This window comes from Ammospiza nelsoni, chromosome 2 (genome assembly GCF_027579445.1).
Source record: "Ammospiza nelsoni isolate bAmmNel1 chromosome 2, bAmmNel1.pri, whole genome shotgun sequence".
NCBI classification, from domain to species: Eukaryota; Metazoa; Chordata; class Aves; order Passeriformes; family Passerellidae; genus Ammospiza; species Ammospiza nelsoni.
Genome location: NC_080634.1, coordinates 834525 through 851699, shown reverse-complemented (window position 1 = coordinate 851699; position 17175 = coordinate 834525). Strand labels below are relative to the sequence as shown.

The window sequence follows — 17175 nt, the reverse complement described above, 5'->3', positions numbered from 1 at the left end:
TGTTGCTATAGTTTCCTCAGAAAAAAAAAAAATTATTCTGAGGATGAGATATTTATCAAGGGAGTCACTTTTCTGCAGTTACTTTTAGCCAGACAGTGGGGGGAAGAAAACAAAAGCAACTGGAATTATTTGTGGGGGGGGAAATGGAGTTCTTACTTTGAAAAGAACCTCAGAATTGGCCTTTTCCCTATGTAGAGATGCCAGATCTGGCCAAAGTAGATGGAAATACCCCAAAACAAGGGCCCGGGCAGCTCACGACAGTGAAGCCTTTTAGGAGGGCAAGCCAGCAGCACCCCAGCAGCATTGCCCATCTGTGGGAATGACAAATGTGGGAGAAGTCCAGCTGAAGGCAAGATGTTCCCCATCCACAAGCAGTGACACACTTTATTTCTCCAGACTGCTGTCCTGCTCTGTTTCCAGCATGTCCATAAATCTTCCACTGCTTTTTTGCCCCTCCATCATTACAGATCTTAACCCTGTGTTGCAGCTTGTGCCAGCTCCTGCCTTCTAAAGTGCAGATGTGTTTCCACTGAAATTAATGAAAATTCAAAGGCCAAAATTTGGCACAGGATCCATCCTGATGAAAAAAAAATGGTAGCTGGCAAGTTGAGAAGCCAAGATTGTTCTTACAAACTCTTCTGAGTAAGGAACACATTCTTCCACTAAATTCCACTGTCAGACTCAGTCTAGTACATAAACATAGCATCAATTTCAAAAATATTCCCAACTGAGCTATAAAATTGGTAACTACTTGTGGAGAGCCACTTAACCACCTTCAGAGTTTAGTGGCATCGTGTGGCTCACCAAACTGAGGTGGAATTCAGGTGACATTCACAGATACTGAATTTATAGATAAGGCATATTAACATTTAAAGCTCAAAGAACCAGAAAATCGACTTCTCACAGGAATCTCCCCAAAGCTGGTGTTTAAAACGGAGCCTGGAATCAGCTGAGATGGCTGTAAACCAGAGACAGGGCTTGAGGGACTGAGGAGACTCTGCCTTTAAACCCTGTGGCAAAGAGATCACAGACAGATCCTCAAGTCTGATTGCAACGGGAAGCACAAAGCAGGAGTTGATTGGTCTGTTCCTCAAACTTTATCCCTGAAATGTGTGACTTCAGGCAAGTGATATGAACAGACAGGGGCAGAGGAATGCTTTGTTCATCACCAGGCTCTTGGAGCGTGCCCCAATGGGCAGGAACAGTGTCCCAGGACAGCAGTGTCCCAGGGCAGCAGTGTCCCTGGGCAGCAGTGTCCCAGGGCAGCAGTGTGCCAGGGCAGCAGTGTGCCAGGGCAGCAGTGTGCCAGGACAGCAGTGTGCCAGGGCAGCAGTGTGCCAGGACAGCAGTGTCCCAGGACAGCAGTGTCCCAGGGCAGCAGTGTGCCAGGACAGCAGTGTCCCAAGGGCAGCAGTGTGCCAGGACAGCAGTGTCCAAGGACAGCAGTGTCCAAGGACAGCAGTGTGCCAGGACAGCAGTGTGCCAGGACAGCAGTGTGCCAGGGCAGCAGTGTCCCAGGGCAGCAGTGTGCCAGGACAGCAGTGTCCCAAGGGCAGCAGTGTGCCAGGGCAGCAGTGTCCAAGGACAGCAGTGTGCCAGGACAGCAGTGTGCCAGGGCAGCAGTGTCCCAGGGCAGCAGTGTCCCAGGGCAGCAGTGTGCCAGGACAGCAGTGTCCAAGGACAGCAGTGTGCCAGGGCAGCAGTGTGCCAGGACAGCAGTGTGCCAGGACAGCAGTGTGCCAGGGCAGCAGTGTCCCAGGGCAGCAGTGTGCCAGGACAGCAGTGTCCCAAGGGCAGCAGTGTGCCAGGACAGCAGTGTCCAAGGACAGCAGTGTCCCAGGGCAGCAGTGTGCCAGGACAGCAGTGTCCCAAGGGCAGCAGTGTGCCAGGACAGCAGTGTCCAAGGACAGCAGTGTGCCAGGACAGCAGTGTGCCAGGGCAGCAGTGTGCCAGGACAGCAGTGTGCCAGGACAGCAGTGTGCCAGGGCAGCAGTGTCCAAGGACAGCAGTGTGCCAGGGCAGCAGTGTGCCAGGGCAGCAGTGTGCCAGGACAGCAGTGTCCAAGGACAGCAGTGTGCCAGGACAGCAGTGTGCCAGGGCAGCAGTGTGCCAGGACAGCAGTGTGCCAGGACAGCAGTGTGCCAGGGCAGCAGTGTCCAAGGACAGCAGTGTGCCAGGGCAGCAGTGTGCCAGGGCAGCAGTGTCCCAGGGCAGCAGTGTCCAAGGACAGCAGTGTGCCAGGGCAGCAGTGTGCCAGGGCAGCAGTGTGCCAGGGCAGCAGTGTGCCAGGACAGCAGTGTCCCAGGGCAGCAGTGTCCCAGGGCAGCAGTGTGCCAGGACAGCAGTGTCCCAGGGCAGCAGTGTCCCAGGGCAGCAGTGTGCCAGGACAGCAGTGTGCCAGGGCAGCAGTGTCCCAGGACAGCAGTGTGCCAGGACAGCAGTGTCCAAGGACAGCAGTGTGCCAGGACAGCAGTGTGCCAGGACAGCAGTGTCCCAGGGCAGCAGTGTGCCAGGACAGCAGTGTGCCAGGACAGCAGTGTCCCAGGGCAGCAGTGTCCCAGCACAGCAGTGTCCCTGGGCAGCAGTGTCCCAGGGCAGCAGTGTGCCAGGGCAGCAGTGTCCAAGGACAGCAGTGTCCCAGGGCAGCAGTGTCCAAGGACAGCAGTGTGCCAGGTCAGCATTGTCCCAGGACAGCATTGTCCCAGGGCAGCTGTGTCCCAGGGCAGCAGTGTCCCAGGGCAGCAGTGTTCCAGGGCAGCAGTGTTCCAGGGCAGCAGTGTGCCAGGGCAGCAGTGTGCCAGGACAGCAGTGCCCAGCTGCACTGGGTCAGCTGCCTGCATGCTGCAATCCATGGAGCATCATGGGCCCAGAAAACTCCAGAGCACTTCAGAGCAGGCAGTAATTCCATTCCTGGCACAGCAGAGAAAGTGGGTTAACAACAAGAGATTCCTCAGCACAAAGCCCAGTAAGAGGGGAGTGCTGCTGGAAGGAAGCCCTGTCACTCTGGATGCGGTGCCACCATTGAGGCTGGGGAGGCTGAGGCACGCCTGGCAAGGGCAGCTGTGGTGCCGGTGTGACTCTGTGCCCCCTTTCCCCCGCAGAAATCCAAAATCTCGACGTACGAGAAGATGTGGGCGTTCATGAGCAGCCGGCAGCAGACGGCGCTGGTGAAGAACAACGACGAGGGCATCCAGCGCGTGCTCACCACCGACTACGCGCTGCTCATGGAGTCCACCAGCATCGAGTACGTGACCCAGAGGAACTGCAACCTCACCCAGATCGGGGGCCTCATCGACTCCAAGGGCTACGGCGTGGGCACCCCCATCGGTAAGGGCTGGGCAGCGCAGCAGTGTCCCCTGAGGCAAACCATTCACTCCTGGGACCTCAGAAACAGGGCAAGGGAGAATGGATGCACACTGACAAAACCAGGGCTAGATGGGACGTTGGGAAGGAATTCCTCCCTGGGAGGGTGCTGAGGCCTTGGCACGGGGTGCCCAAATAATCTGGCTGCCCTGTCCCTGGCAGTGTCCAAAGCCAGGCTGCGTGGGGCTTGAAGCAACCTGGGACAGTGGAAGGTGTCCCTGCCCACCTGATAGAAAGGGCTTTAAGGTCCCTTCCCACCCAAACCATTCTGGGATTCTGTATGTGCCCCAAGGAAAACTGCTTACTCAAAACCCTGCATCTCCCTGATGCAGAACCTTGCAGGTGATCCTCACTGTTCTTCAGTGTTGCACTGTCATTGAATAAATCAGAAAGTCATCCCCTTTCATGCGGAGCTTTAAGACTCCCAATTTCTCTGAACTCCCTCTGGCAGACCTTTTCTAGCATGTCCAGTACCCTTTCTAAGGTCTTCTAATTGTACAGCATTAAAAATTGTGTCAGATTTTTGTGCTGTGCACTTGTGAACAATTGGCACTGGGGGGCCAGGTTTTGTCCTGTGTTCATACAATTATGGAGCCACAGAAGGGTTTGGCTTGGAAAGAATCTCCAAGTGCCACCCCTGCCATGGCAGGGACACCTCCCGCTATCCCAGGTTGCTCCAAGCCCTGTCCAGCTGGGGATTTGTTCATCCATTGCTTGACAGAGCAATATAAATAAGGGAGAAACACCTCTGCACTTGGAACTGTCATTCTTTGTGGTGCTGAGCCCCGCAGACAGATTGTCACAGACATGACATCCCAAGTATATTTTACCACTGGCTATGTGAGAACAGCCCTGGCACCCTGAGAAAAGTGATACAAAAGCTAAAACCCCCAGGAATGACAAACTCATGGCAAGAGTTTCCTTGCGGTTATAAAACTGCCACACTTTAAACTAAGAACAATGAAGGAATAATTGGAACAGATGGCAATCCTCAGAGACAGTGCAGCCATTGGAAATGCAGCTGTGAAATATATTTATAAGATGTTTCTTGTATGAGAAGTGAACCTTTATATTTTTGTTGAGAAAAACCTGCAAAATTCAGGGGAATAGATATCCCCAAGCACTGTGGAATAATCCAGCATCATTAAGCATCTCATAAACAACTGATTTCATAAACAAGATAAACCTGCCACTGTTCAGAGGGACCCCCAAGCTTCTGTTATTTCTCTCAGAGCATTCAAGAGTATTGATTGCAGAGGCTGTATGGAAAATAAAAAAATTAAAAGGGCTGTCAGTGACCCTTAACACCAGATCTTCATCAGGGCTTAACTGCAGGGGAATGTAAAACCACAGGGCCTGTGACTCCAGAATTTCCAGTGAGGGAGCTGGACAGCACCTTATGGCTCCTGAAGAAACAGGGAGGAGAACTGGAGAATTCCTGTATCCAGGAAATGTATAATTTTATCAGAGCATCTTCTGCAAGTAAAATACAGCAGTTATAGGCATCAGGAGGAATTTCTCCATGGAAAGGGGGGCCAGGCCTTGTCAGGGGCTGCCCAGGGAGGTTTGGAGTGCCCATTCCTGGAGGTGCCAGAAAGGCCTGGGTGTGGCACTCAGTGCTCTGGGCTGGGGACAAGGTGGGCACTGGGCACATGCTGGACTCTCAGTTCCCTTCCACCCTCAGTGATGCTGGAATTCTGTGATATGTAACTCCAGGATCAGTGCCAGGCTGATGCAGGTAATTCTAACACTAAAGCTCTTCCCAGTTCCTTGGGAGACTGTTTAGAAAGTAGATAAATGTATTTCTTGGCCTAAGAGGTTTGTTAACAGCTCAGAGGTCATAAGTAATGTGCTGAATATTTAAAGAGGTGTGGAGATGGATTTGTGGGTGGTGGTAGAGCTCACCAATAAACCACCACCAGTGCAGCTCTCCAGGCACTCTTGACAAACTCTAAAAGCCAGTGCAGAAATCTAGAGGTGCCTGTTACCCTCCAGATGAATTGTGGTAATCCTGATGGCAACATAAACAACACAAGAAAGAATGAACAGCCCCACAAATCCTGTGCTGTGACTCTGGCTGCTCCACTTTAGCTCCCAGCTGTGTCCTTCCAGACAGGGGAAATGGATGAGTCCTGCAGCCTCACACATTGCAGGGGACAAGGCACAAACAATTCTGCTCTCTCTTCTGCCAGGCACTGCTGTTTCCAGGGGTAATAATTCACTCCTCTGTGCTCAGCCAGTTTTTGGAGGTGTTTCTGGCCTGTTTTCTGTGCTGTTATTTTTGGGTCTTTAACAGCAAGCACACAACTCATCCATTCTTACAGCAGGCACGTTTTCCTCTCAGAGCTGGCTGCCTGCAGCAGTGCTGGTCTCTGGCTTCCCAGATGGATTTGGGATAGACTGACACACATCTCCTGGCAGCTGTGGGCACAGCATGGCCCAGTGCTGGCAGTGCTGTGCCCCAGCAGCAGCTCAGTGCTGGCACAACAAATGAGGAGCTGCGATGTTCCTCACGCTGCTCTCCTCAGACAGGGCTGGGGGATGAAGGAAATGGAGAGCAGAGAAGGGCACATGCATCCGTGGGACAAGGTTTTTAACAATGTCCTGCACAGCAAAATAAGGAGCAAAACTGAAGCTGTGGGGCCGAATTTCCGAGGCTATTTCAGTGCATGAGGAGTGGTGCCTCAGTGAGATTTGTCTGAAGTGCCATGTGATCCCTTCCATTCTGGCACACAATCTGCCTTAAAGCTTGGTTTGCCTTCATGGAGCTGAGTTTGCGACATCTCTAACGTGCAGCAAAATGTGACTTTGGTAAAATAGAGGTTGAAGAAAATCTGAGAATCATAGAACTGCCTGGATTGGGATGGACTTTGAAGCCCATCCAGTGCCACCCCTGTCGTGGGCAGGGACACCTTCCACCATCCCAGGCTGCTCCAAGTGCCATCCAGCCTGGCTTTGGACACTTGCAGGGATCCAGGGGCAGCCACAGCTGCTCTGGGCACCCTGTGCCAGGGCCTGCCCACCCTCACAGGGGAGAACTTCTTTCCAATATCCCACCTAATCCTGCCCTTTGGCAGTGGGAAGCCATTCCCTGTGTCCTGTCCCTCCATGTCTTATTAATGTGCTGCTAAAGGAGGGGAAAGAAATAGCTGCAGGGCTTTCAGCTCTGCATTTCAGCCCAGACTCCGAATGTTTCCAGCTGTAGGGAGTCCAGCAGGTCAGGATTTGGGAGCACACACGTGCCTTTGGAGCCAAACAGCATCTCACAGAATCACAGAATCATTCTAGCAAGGCCCCCTCCTTGCTATCACAAAATCCTGATCCCACAAAGTCTCTCTCACAAACACAGGCTGCAGGAGTTTGGAAGATGGAGAGGCTGAGCAGAGTGAGAGCAAATCTAAGCAGACTGAGCCACCCAGTGTGACTCCACTCCTCGCCAGACACTGCCCAGCCCATAAAGCTGCAGAGCCTGCACACACATCATTTAGCAAATGGTGGCCCGCAAACCAAAAGCATGAAATTGTTCCTATTTTCAGCTTGCAGGGCTGCTATTGTTGCAAATCAAAATAAAAAGGACTTGTCCACACAGTGTTCTTACTGTAGGTAAGCTGTAGGTAGCCGAGGTGGAGCTGTGAGTGTAAATGAGAAGAGAAGGTGTCTGAGCGGCTGTGGACTCCTCTGAGGCAGCCCTCATTTACAGGCAGCAGGAAAAACCAACAGATGCTGAAGTCAATAGAAGGGATGCAAAGCGGAAATTCTCAACGAGTGCTCACAGCAATATTCAAATATGATGTGGAGGAATGCCTCGGCAAGAAAACCCACTGCCAAGGCTTAAATAAACCTCCCTAGGAGACCCTAAAATTATCATGAATTCTCAAATAACTGCAGCAGTGCAGCCTTCTGCTTCCCAGTCCCCAGGGCAGACACCAACAGAGATCCCCCTTTCCAGCTGGAATAATCTCCCCTGTGACAAGGGAGGCTGCTGCCTCAGATGGTGGCACTGCCAGGCCTCGCTGTCCCCTTGCAGGGTCCCCATACAGGGACAAGATCACCATCGCCATCCTGCAGCTGCAGGAGGAGGGCAAGCTGCACATGATGAAGGAGAAGTGGTGGCGAGGCAACGGCTGCCCCGAGGAGGACAGCAAGGAAGCCAGCGCCCTCGGAGTGGAGAACATCGGGGGCATCTTCATCGTGCTGGCGGCGGGGCTGGTGCTCTCCGTGTTCGTGGCCATCGGAGAGTTCATCTACAAGTCGCGCAAGAACAGCGACATCGAGCAGGTGAGTGAGTGCGTGAGTGCGTGAGTGCGTGAGTGAGTGAGTGAGTGACCCTGCCCTGCCCCATCGAGCAGTGAGTGCGTGAGTGAGTGAGTGACCCTGCCCTGCCCCATCGAGCAGTGAGTGAGTGAGTGCGTGAGTGAGTGAGTGACCCTGCCCTGCCCCATCGAGCAGTGAGTGAGTGAGTGAGTGAGTGAGTGACCCTGCCCTGCCCCATCGAGCAGTGAGTGAGTGCGTGAGTGAGTGAGTGACCCTGCCCTGCCCCATCGAGCAGTGAGTGAGTGAGTGAGTGAGTGAGTGACCCTGCCCTGCCCCATCGAGCAGTGAGTGAGTGAGTGAGTGAGTGAGTGAGTGACCCTGCCCTGCTCCATCGAGCAGTGAGTGAGTGAGTGAGTGAGTGAGTGAGTGAGTGACCCTGCCCTGCCCCATCGAGCAGTGAGTGAGTGAGTGAGTGAGTGAGTGACCCTGCCCTGCTCCATCGAGCAGTGAGTGAGTGAGTGAGTGAGTGAGTGAGTGAGTGACCCTGCCCTGCCCCATCGAGCAGTGAGTGAGTGAGTGAGTGAGTGAGTGACCCTGCCCTGCTCCATCGAGCAGTGAGTGAGTGAGTGAGTGAGTGAGTGACCCTGCCCTGCTCCCGAGGGCTGAGCCCTGGGCACAGTGGGGCTCAGCAGCACACACCTCCGTGATGGAGCGTGCATTTCCTGCTGCTGAGCTCCCACCAGGCAGCCCCGGCTTTAATGACAAATAATTTATTAATAATGACAGGGAAGTGCCTCACCCACGGTCCAATTAGTGCTGCTTAGCAGGGCAGTGCAAAACAAGGGCAATTAATTTCTCAAACAGTTTCTGTTTGGACTTAGGACTTCCAGCAAAAATTACATTGGAAAGGAATAAAAGACAAGTGGGCTGTTGGGTCTTTTATATGGCATTATCACAAGGAAAGCACATCCAAATCCCAAGAGTCGTTTTCCTCTTGTTTTAGAAAGCATCTTTTTTCAAAGCCAGGGGTTTACCACTTGTGCTGAGGGATGCACTTCAAAGCAGGGAGATCTACCGAGAGGTGATGGATGCCACTGTAAAGTAAGATTGTGGAGCCAAAGAAGTTCTGGTAATAGCTCCGCTGAAGTGTAATGAGCAACTTAAAAGGGCAGAAGAAAACGAAGTAAATGCTGTGTGTAAATCACACCTTGAGCCTTAGAGCATTTTGTGAGAAGGGATCAATCCAGCCCTGTGAAAGAGTCAGGGCTGAGCAGGAACTGGCAGAGTGTCCCTAAGCTGTCAGCCAGCCCCTCCTGCCCCGGGGCAGTTTGTCCTGCTCTGTACCGCACCCTGCTCTGGCCCTGTTTGGCTCCTTTTCTCTCCAGCAGGACTTTCCCGAGGGACAAGGGGACCCCACCTGCAGGAGCAGGGGGTGACCCTGAGTCCCCAAAGGTTCCCATTTCCTCACTCCAGGCTCCCAGATATGAGGCACCCACCTCGAAGCAGGTTTAAGTTCCCTTTGCACTTTGAGGTGGGAAAGGCCTTTCCATGGAGGATTCCCCCTCCCCATCCAAGGTGTTATCCTACAAGGGTGGTGACATAAATGCCAGGAGTGGCTGTTGAGGCAAAGACCCTCCCCGAGGGCAGCAGGGATGAGTGGGAGGAGAAGGGAACATTTTGAGCTCGATCTGGGAGGTGCAGTTTGCATCAAAAGCAGCGTCACTGTCCACAAAAAACAGATGCAGCTCATGGAGCAACCCCAGGACATGCCAACTAAAGGGCCCCTGGTTTGGGATAAGGCAGAGAGAAAGGATTAATGTATTTGCACATATTGCAGCTTTCTAATTAGTAATTTAGCCCGTTTTAGCACAAAATGCATAAAAAATGTATTGGTATCTTTGTTTTGTTCCTGTCTCAGGAGATCGTTTATTCAAATACGTTTTGGAGAACAGTTGCAGCTAATTAAAATATTTAGTAGAATTAAAATGTTTAGTTTAAGTGCTAACATGGTGCAGAATAGCCTGGAAACTTTGCAGACGTCTGTGCAAGGCAGTGCCTCCCTGAAGGCAGGACTAAAGCAGGCCTAAAGCTTTAGGCCAGGAGTGTTAATTCACTGAGCAATAAGTGGGATGAATAACACAATTCGGGGTTGCACACACGTGTGCACACCCCCATTTCTGCACCTGCACTGCTGCTGCTCAGCAAGGTGTTGCTTAATAATTAGAATCATCAAGTGAGTTAATATGGCACATCCAGCCTCTTTTCCAGAAGCAATTTCACCGAGAGCACAATAGCAGCGATTCCAGCGCTTCTCTCTGGTTTCTCTGGGATTGTTTTCTCTTTTCCCTGGTGAGATAAGCCGCTTAGATGGGAAATGCTGTGCCGGGTGTGTTATCACTAAGCTAATCCAAAGCATTGTTGAACACAATCTGTGACTTTTCTGTTCCCATGAGTTGAGTCTCTTTTGATTTAAATGGCTTTTGAATCATTCTCACGCTTGTTTTCAGTTTTGCTTCGTTCATTTATTTACTTTCTCCATTTCTCTTCTCTTGCATGCAAGGCCTTTTGTTTCTTTTACGGACTGCAGTGTAAGCAACCCCACCCGTCCAACTCCACCTCTGGCACCACCTTATCCACGGAGTTAGACTGTGGCAAATTAATCCGGGAGGAGCGGGGCATCCGAGCGCAGCCCTCGATCCACACGGTGTAGTCAGGAGAGGAGCAAGGTGTGTCCGGGGGAGCTCACGCAGGGTTAACGCAGGGGCTGAGCCGATCTAGAGCGAGCTGCCAAAGCCCGAAATGGGGCAGCTTAAACGGTGTCACAGGAAATAATTACACCCCCAGCAGGGAGCTCTGGAGAGCTGCTAGCCTTTCACAATTGTCACAGCCTCTCATGCGCAATTGTCACCTTGTCATTTCCTGGGGTAATTCACCTGCTTCAGGTAAGAAAATGATTTGCCTCCTTTTCATCTCCTCCCCAACCCGAGCTGAGCAGTGGCAGCCTGGTTACTGAAAGCAGGGAGGGGCAGCCACTTTGGTCTCTGCTGCAAGTGGGCCAGGCAGCTCTGAATTCAGGCAGCTCTGAATTCAGGAACCTCCCAAACACCCTGCGGGGCTCCATTAACTTCCCGAACCCTGTTACAGGCTGCCAGAGATGGTGAGCTGGCATCTCCTGTGCCCTGTGTCAATATTTAATGAATTTTAATTCCTCCATTTAAAATGCATTTCTCTAAGCCTGCTAGTAACTCATAGCACAAAGTCAGACCCCTCAGTTAAATTTTATGCCATGTAGCCATTAAGGACATATTCAACAGCAGCACCCTCAGGCAACACCCACACAGACCATTAATAGAGCAACTCCGCTGTCTTGTTTGAGCAATTCACGGGGTTCATTTGTAACAGAGAAAGTCCTTTGTGGGAAAGTCGGGCATCAGTTTATCCCAGACAGCCAGGCCCTGCATTGCTTTGCATATTGCACCCCGGTGGCACGTTCTGTGCAGGTGGCTGGCACTGGATGTGTTTTACACCCTGGGACCACAACACTTGGATTTCCTCCAGCCCTCAGCCAGTCAGGGGCTGACAGGGCAGGGGAAAGCGGACCGGATGTGGTTTTGCCACCAAAAGCATATGTCAACAATCTGAGATACACAAAGTGCACAGAAATGCCAGCTCGAGGGATGTCATGAACTGTGGCACACCCCAGTGTTCCCAAACCCTGTTACCTGTGTTCCATTGTATCCCAGATTCCCATCAGTGTCACCAGCTCGTCTCCCTCCCCTCAGCCCTATTTTATGTTTTCAGCTCATGAGACAAGTTACTGCTCTGTTTCCCTGGGGCCATTTCTGCCCCCTGTGCAGTCAGGGCCCTTGCTGGAGGGGATTCCTTCACACCCGAGCGCTCCCCCTTGGATGTGTCTGTGTTCCTGCTGCTGAGGACAGGCAGAGCAAGCAGTGCCCCCTGATCTCCCCTCAGCCCTGTCCCAGTGCTGGTGCTGCTGGCAGCAGGCTGGAGTGCTTAGTGACAAAGCTCTGCTGCTCACAGCTCAGCTGCTCCCATTCTCCCCTGCCCATCCAGGGTGGGCCTTTATGCTGCACTCCAGATGCTGCAAGAAACTGTCTTGCTCAGAATGATCTCTTAACTGGTTTGAATGGGGCCTTGAAAGCTTTGGCTCTCCATAAAATGCTCCCTCTCGCCAGCAAAGACCTGAATTAGGTCCTCTGAATACCTGATTTAAGAAAACACTTCTTATTTGCAGCTTTCCAGTAGAAGAGACTTACAACTAATTAAATTCAGCTCTTCTCAGCTCTCAGAGGAGAAGGAAGATGCCTAATGTGTTTATCTCCATCACTGCTCCACACAAGAAATCCTCAGGGTTGCAGCTTGGAGCGGTTTTGTAATTGTTCCTTAGATTAGTGCCGGATCCAGAGCGTTCCTGTCACCTGCTGGGTAAACGTTGTCCCAGCTGTCAGTGCCACAGCCCTGCTGGCAGGGACAGCATCGTTCCCTGGGTTTAGCTGTCCCACACACAGCCCCACGGGCTGGCAGCAGCTCCCTGGGGAATGCCAAAGCAGCTCCCGCCATCCCCGACAGAGCCCCATCCCAGCTGCAAGAACAGTTATCAAAAACCATCACTGGTGCTCAGGTGAGCAGCAAGCAGCTTTTCTGGCTTTCCTTGTGAACAGAGCACAAAGGAGCAGTCTCTGTAAGCGGGGAAGAGTTAAATGAATCCCTGGGTTACTGTCACACTGTTTTGACAGTCACAGCTCAACAGACTCTGGCAGGTTAAAGGAGTTAATTTGGGGATCTCCTCATGCCACCAGAATATGCCTCTCCTCATGCCATCTGTGTGACAGAATACTCAATGTGCCCCAGCAGCAGTTTGCTCACTAAAAGAAACTATTTCAGATATTTTTCCTTCCGTGCAAAAGTAAATCCATTTTCTTTCAGCACAAGGCACAGGTCAGTGTCCCAGCTATGGGTGCAGGAGAAAAATCCTGACTTCTGCACTTCCTCCTCTGTCCCTGAGCTGCTCAGGAGTCCTTCCAGAATGAAATCTGCCCCACATCCTTCGATTTTCACAGTTCTAGCGCTTCCACCACACGCTGGGGTTTGGGTGGCTGCTTTATTGCTACTTGGTTGGCTTTGCAAGGTATTAATAAAATGCCTTGTCCTCAGTGGCAGCCCAGCAGCAGAAGCAACAGATTGATAAATCCTGACTACAACTCTTTTTTTTTTTCATTGTTTCTACTTTATTTTATGCTATTTATTTATTTATGTGTTTTTTCATTCTGAGTCTGTAATTCTCCTAAAGCTTAGCACAGACCTCTGCATGGGAGTGTAAGGAAGGATTTGGGAGCTTCATGACTAAGCTTTAGCAGCTGCTGGAATGACCAAAGGGCACAGAGAAAGAGTCCCACATCACACAGAGAGCAGAACCTAGTCTGTTTTCAAAGGATGGCATTTCCTTCTCCATGCCATGGCCGGCAGCATTTTGACACTGCCAGAATGAGAAAGTTAAGCTGGCTGAAAGCAAAATGTTAAATTCATCATGAGGTTGTAAAAGGGATTGATCTGTGCCCACTCTGCTGTTGTTCTGGGCAGACCTCAGCAGTGGACTGACCAGCATGGGAAAAAAGGGGGTTTTAAAGCAATTCAGTCTGGCCACCTGACTATGAGACAAAAGAACAGTATATTTCCCTTTTTAATCGAATTTTAATGTCAACATCCCCTTTCTGAAGGCTGCTGTGCAGGTGCTGCTCAGAGGACTTGGACTCAGAGGTCTTGGGGTGTGTTCCTGTCCATGGCTTTCCTATAAACCCCACACCATTCTGGCTGAGGCTGTGCACCACTTTTCCTAAGAATACCTTGGAGTCTTCCTGATATAATTATTTTAAAATTCAAAGCAGTTGGAAGTGGAGCCATTGGGCACTCCACAGATCAGATATTAAAACCTTCCGGCAAAATGTTCTGTGTATCTGTCTGCACATGCAAAATGAACTTCAGGGGGGTATTTTGTGGAGATGAATGTGAAAGGCGTTGTGGTTATTGCACAGTCTGAGTAACAGGAATCCCGTTGGAAAATTAAAGTACCAGCCTATTAACAAGGCAATAAAATGCACTCTTTCACCTGCAGAAATCATCCCTGTCTGCACTCTGCAGGGAGTAATGGCCAGGATTAAATACAACACATTAGGAGGCTAGTGAGAAACACAGGGAAGGAAAATAAAAGACTGATCCATCCTACAAAGGGTTAATAGGACCCTAGTTACCACGGAGCTCTGGATTCACTTTGTAATTCAGCCTTTGAAACCAGTTAAAGCTGAGAGCACAGAGAGCAGTAATCCGCTCAGAGCCTTTGGGTTCATAGGTTTGGGGATGAGCGGTGCAGCTCTCCAGGAGAGCTCGGAGCACACAGGAAGGGTCGGGAGCACACCTGCTCCTCCTGCTGCTCCAGGGGGAAGGAGAGCCGGGATGCCGGGTTTATATCCACAAAGGGAGCGCATTTCAATGACGATTGCCGCAGCGGAGGCCTGCCCACCACGGCTGCCGTTTGAAAGGACAGCATGCACCGCCCTGGCTGTGCCATTGGCTCTGGGCAGCGGCACCAATTAACAGGAGTCTAATTGACCTCGGAACCGCAGATGAACGAACATGAAGCACCTCAGGGAAGGAGAATGTTGGGCTGTGAATCTGGGATCTCAGCTGTGTGCAGCTCAGCCCATGAGGACGAGGTGGCGCACACAGGACCCAAAATTTACACCCACACCGAGCACAGGAGCTCGCTGCAGACCCAGTCACACACTTTATTTATTTATAAGGTAAGGGGTTTAAAGCTTAGTTTCCCCCTGCTGCCATCATTCAATTTTATATATAAATCATCTATTCATGTATATTTGCACAGAACAATTATTGGAGGGTTTTTTAGCAAAGCCAGATACTTCCACTTAAAGGCTACTTCTGTTTCTTTCTGTTATACATAATTATTCCAGCTGTGAATTTTAAAATATGTTTCCACTTACCCCAGATGTCTTTGTTAATGTTGTGATGGTGGGAAGAATGAAGATCTCTTCTTTCTTTCCAAGCCATTCATCTCCCTTATTCTTGTGGTAATTATCTCCTTTCTTCACCACACGGTATTTGAAAAGATTCTTTCCAAAGAAAAGACGAAGATTGAGGCCTGCGCTATATTTGAGAAATGTCCGTTCATTTCATGAGGGAAAAATAACTAAGCCACAAAGAAACCTTAAAAAAACTCTTCTTTGTTTCCTCCAGCATGCTCGTGGTTCTTTTGTGACTAAAGTATATGGTGTTTAAAACAAGATCTTTTCTTTTGTAAGGCCAGGGCCAACCGAGAAAGGGTAAGTGACGCGAGGCCACCAAAACATGGCGGACGCGCCTGTGGGGAATTTCAGAAACGTCCATCAACGTCTTTAGTTGAGCCAAAGTTACATGAAAGTCACTGGGAGATGAGTTAGGGAAAAAACCCTGCAGTCACCTGTTGTGTCCAGGGATTTTTTCCCAGCTGGATCTTCTGAGGCCGAGCCCTGGCCTCACCTGAGGGCTCCGTGAGGCCCAGGCCAAGCGCTGAGGGCTCCGTGAGGGCCCCGGCCAAGATCTGAGGGCTCCGTGAGGGCCCCGCTTGAGCTCTGCCCTCACCTGAGGGCTCCGTGAGGGTCCAGGTTGAGTTCTGCCCTCACCTGAGGGTTCCACAATGGCCCAGGTTGAGCTCTGCCCTCACCTGAGGGTTCCACAATGGCCCAGGTTGAGCTCTGCCCTCACCTGAGGGCTCTGTGAGGCCCAGGCCAAGCACTGAGGGCTCCGTGAGGGCCCGGGCCAAGATCTGAGGGCTCCGTGAGGGCCCCGCTTGAGCTCTGCCCTCACCTGAGGGTTCCACAATGGTGCAGGTTGAGCTCTGCCCTCACCTGAGGGTTCTGTGAGGCCCCAGGTTGGGCTCTGCCCTCACCTGAGGGCTCTGTGAGGATCCAGGTTGGGCTCTGCCCTCACCTGAGGGCTCCGCAATGGCGCACGTTGAGCTCTGCCCTCACCTGAGGGCTCCGTGAGGGCCAGGCCCAGCTCTGGCCGGGCTCTCCCTGTGGGAAACGTTTCATTCCATCCCCTCTCCCCACAGTGTCTTTCTTTCAATGCCATCATGGAGGAGCTGGGCATCTCCCTCAAGCACCAGAAGAAGCTGAAGAAGAGGTCGAGGACGAAGGGGAAGTCATCCTTCCCGAGCATCCTGACGTGCCAGCAGCGGCGCACGCTGAGGAAGGAGACCATGGCGTGAGCCAGGACAGAGCCAGCTCCCGCTCCTCAGAGGCTCCCCATGGCTCCTTCTTTTAATCTCGTCTAGACTGATGTACCACCGACCCTCCAGGAGGTGTCTGGCTCTTCCTCTGGGCTGGATTTCTCTGCTCACCTGGTCTGCATCTCCGTCCCCTCCCCGTGCATCGCTGTATGTGCTTTCTAAATAAATAAATAAACAACTGACAGGGTTCTTTTTTCCAAGAATCTGGGAGTGAAACTTTTCTTTTCCCTGACTGCAGTGACCTCCCTGTGTCCCAACAAGTCCCATTTCCAGAGAAGCCTGGTTAGAGGTTAGGAAAGCTGAAGTCCTCATTGGGCTGATGGCACAAGGGGGAATGAACTTCCCACTGCCAGAGGGCAGGGATGGATGGGATACTGGGAATTCCTCCCTGTGAGGGTGGGGAAGCCATGGCACAGGCTCCCTGGAAGTGTCCAAGGCCAGGTTGGATGGGGCTTGGAGCTGCTTGGTCTTTTTCCTTGCAATCCAGCAGCATCTTCTGAGAAGGCAACACATTAAATGTCCGGAGGAAGGAAAGTGGGCTGCCTAACAAGCAAACAGGCAGAAATACTGCTAGCAAGGTTCTCCTAAAGCACAACCCCTGTGCAGGTCAGCGGCTTCGTGCTCTCCTAATTGCCAGAGCAGTAATTTTAACGGGCTACCAGCTCCAAATGAAAAGGGAGGCTTGGCCCCCGAAGGAGTGATGTGTTTAGCAGTTAATCTCTCTAACCACCAGGGCTCCTAACTGCTAATGCAGCATTCTGCTGTGCAGCAGGGATTGCCTGGAGATGAATGCCCTGCTCAGAGGCACAGCCTGGGCTCTGCTCGGGGCACAGGGATGGCCCAGCAGCTCCATCCCACAAACCCTGCCAGGGATCCTGCACCCAGAGGGGCTGGGGCTGCCCCTCATCTCCCACACACAGGCACCACACACACCCTCAACCTGCCCCTCTGCAAGAATGGCCGAATGCAGAGGCTCTGCTGCTTCAGAAGCACAAGGACCCAGTTCACACTTGTTTGACACAGGCTCCTCTTGTCACGGATGTCACCACAGGCTGTCCCCAGCCAGGACAGCTTTCTGTCAGACACACTTGTTTCCTGCTCCCTTTCAGAATGAACAGAAAATTACTTCTCTTTAAAAAATTCAACCCCAGGTTCATGATTGATTAAATAATCTTTCCCTGCTGATTAAATCGCTCTGAGCATCCCTAGGGGATGCTCTGAGGCTTGAGGAAATCTTTTCCAGCATGCTGTCA

At 51.7% G+C, this 17175-nt stretch overlaps 1 protein-coding gene across 1 annotated transcript in view; it reads left to right on the top strand.

Annotated features, from left to right (window-relative positions):
* LOC132087386 (glutamate receptor ionotropic, kainate 1) overlaps positions 1-16086 on the top strand; it is a 104806-nt gene extending 88720 nt beyond the window's left edge. Inside the window, exons 14-16 of the mRNA XM_059493535.1 lie at positions 3102-3327; positions 7391-7641; positions 15746-16086. Coding sequence (XP_059349518.1) covers positions 3102-3327; positions 7391-7641; positions 15746-15901 — 633 coding nt within the window. The 3' untranslated portion in view covers positions 15902-16086. The remainder of the gene's footprint in view (positions 1-3101; positions 3328-7390; positions 7642-15745) is intronic.
* The last annotated feature ends 1089 nt before the right edge of the window (positions 16087-17175 follow it).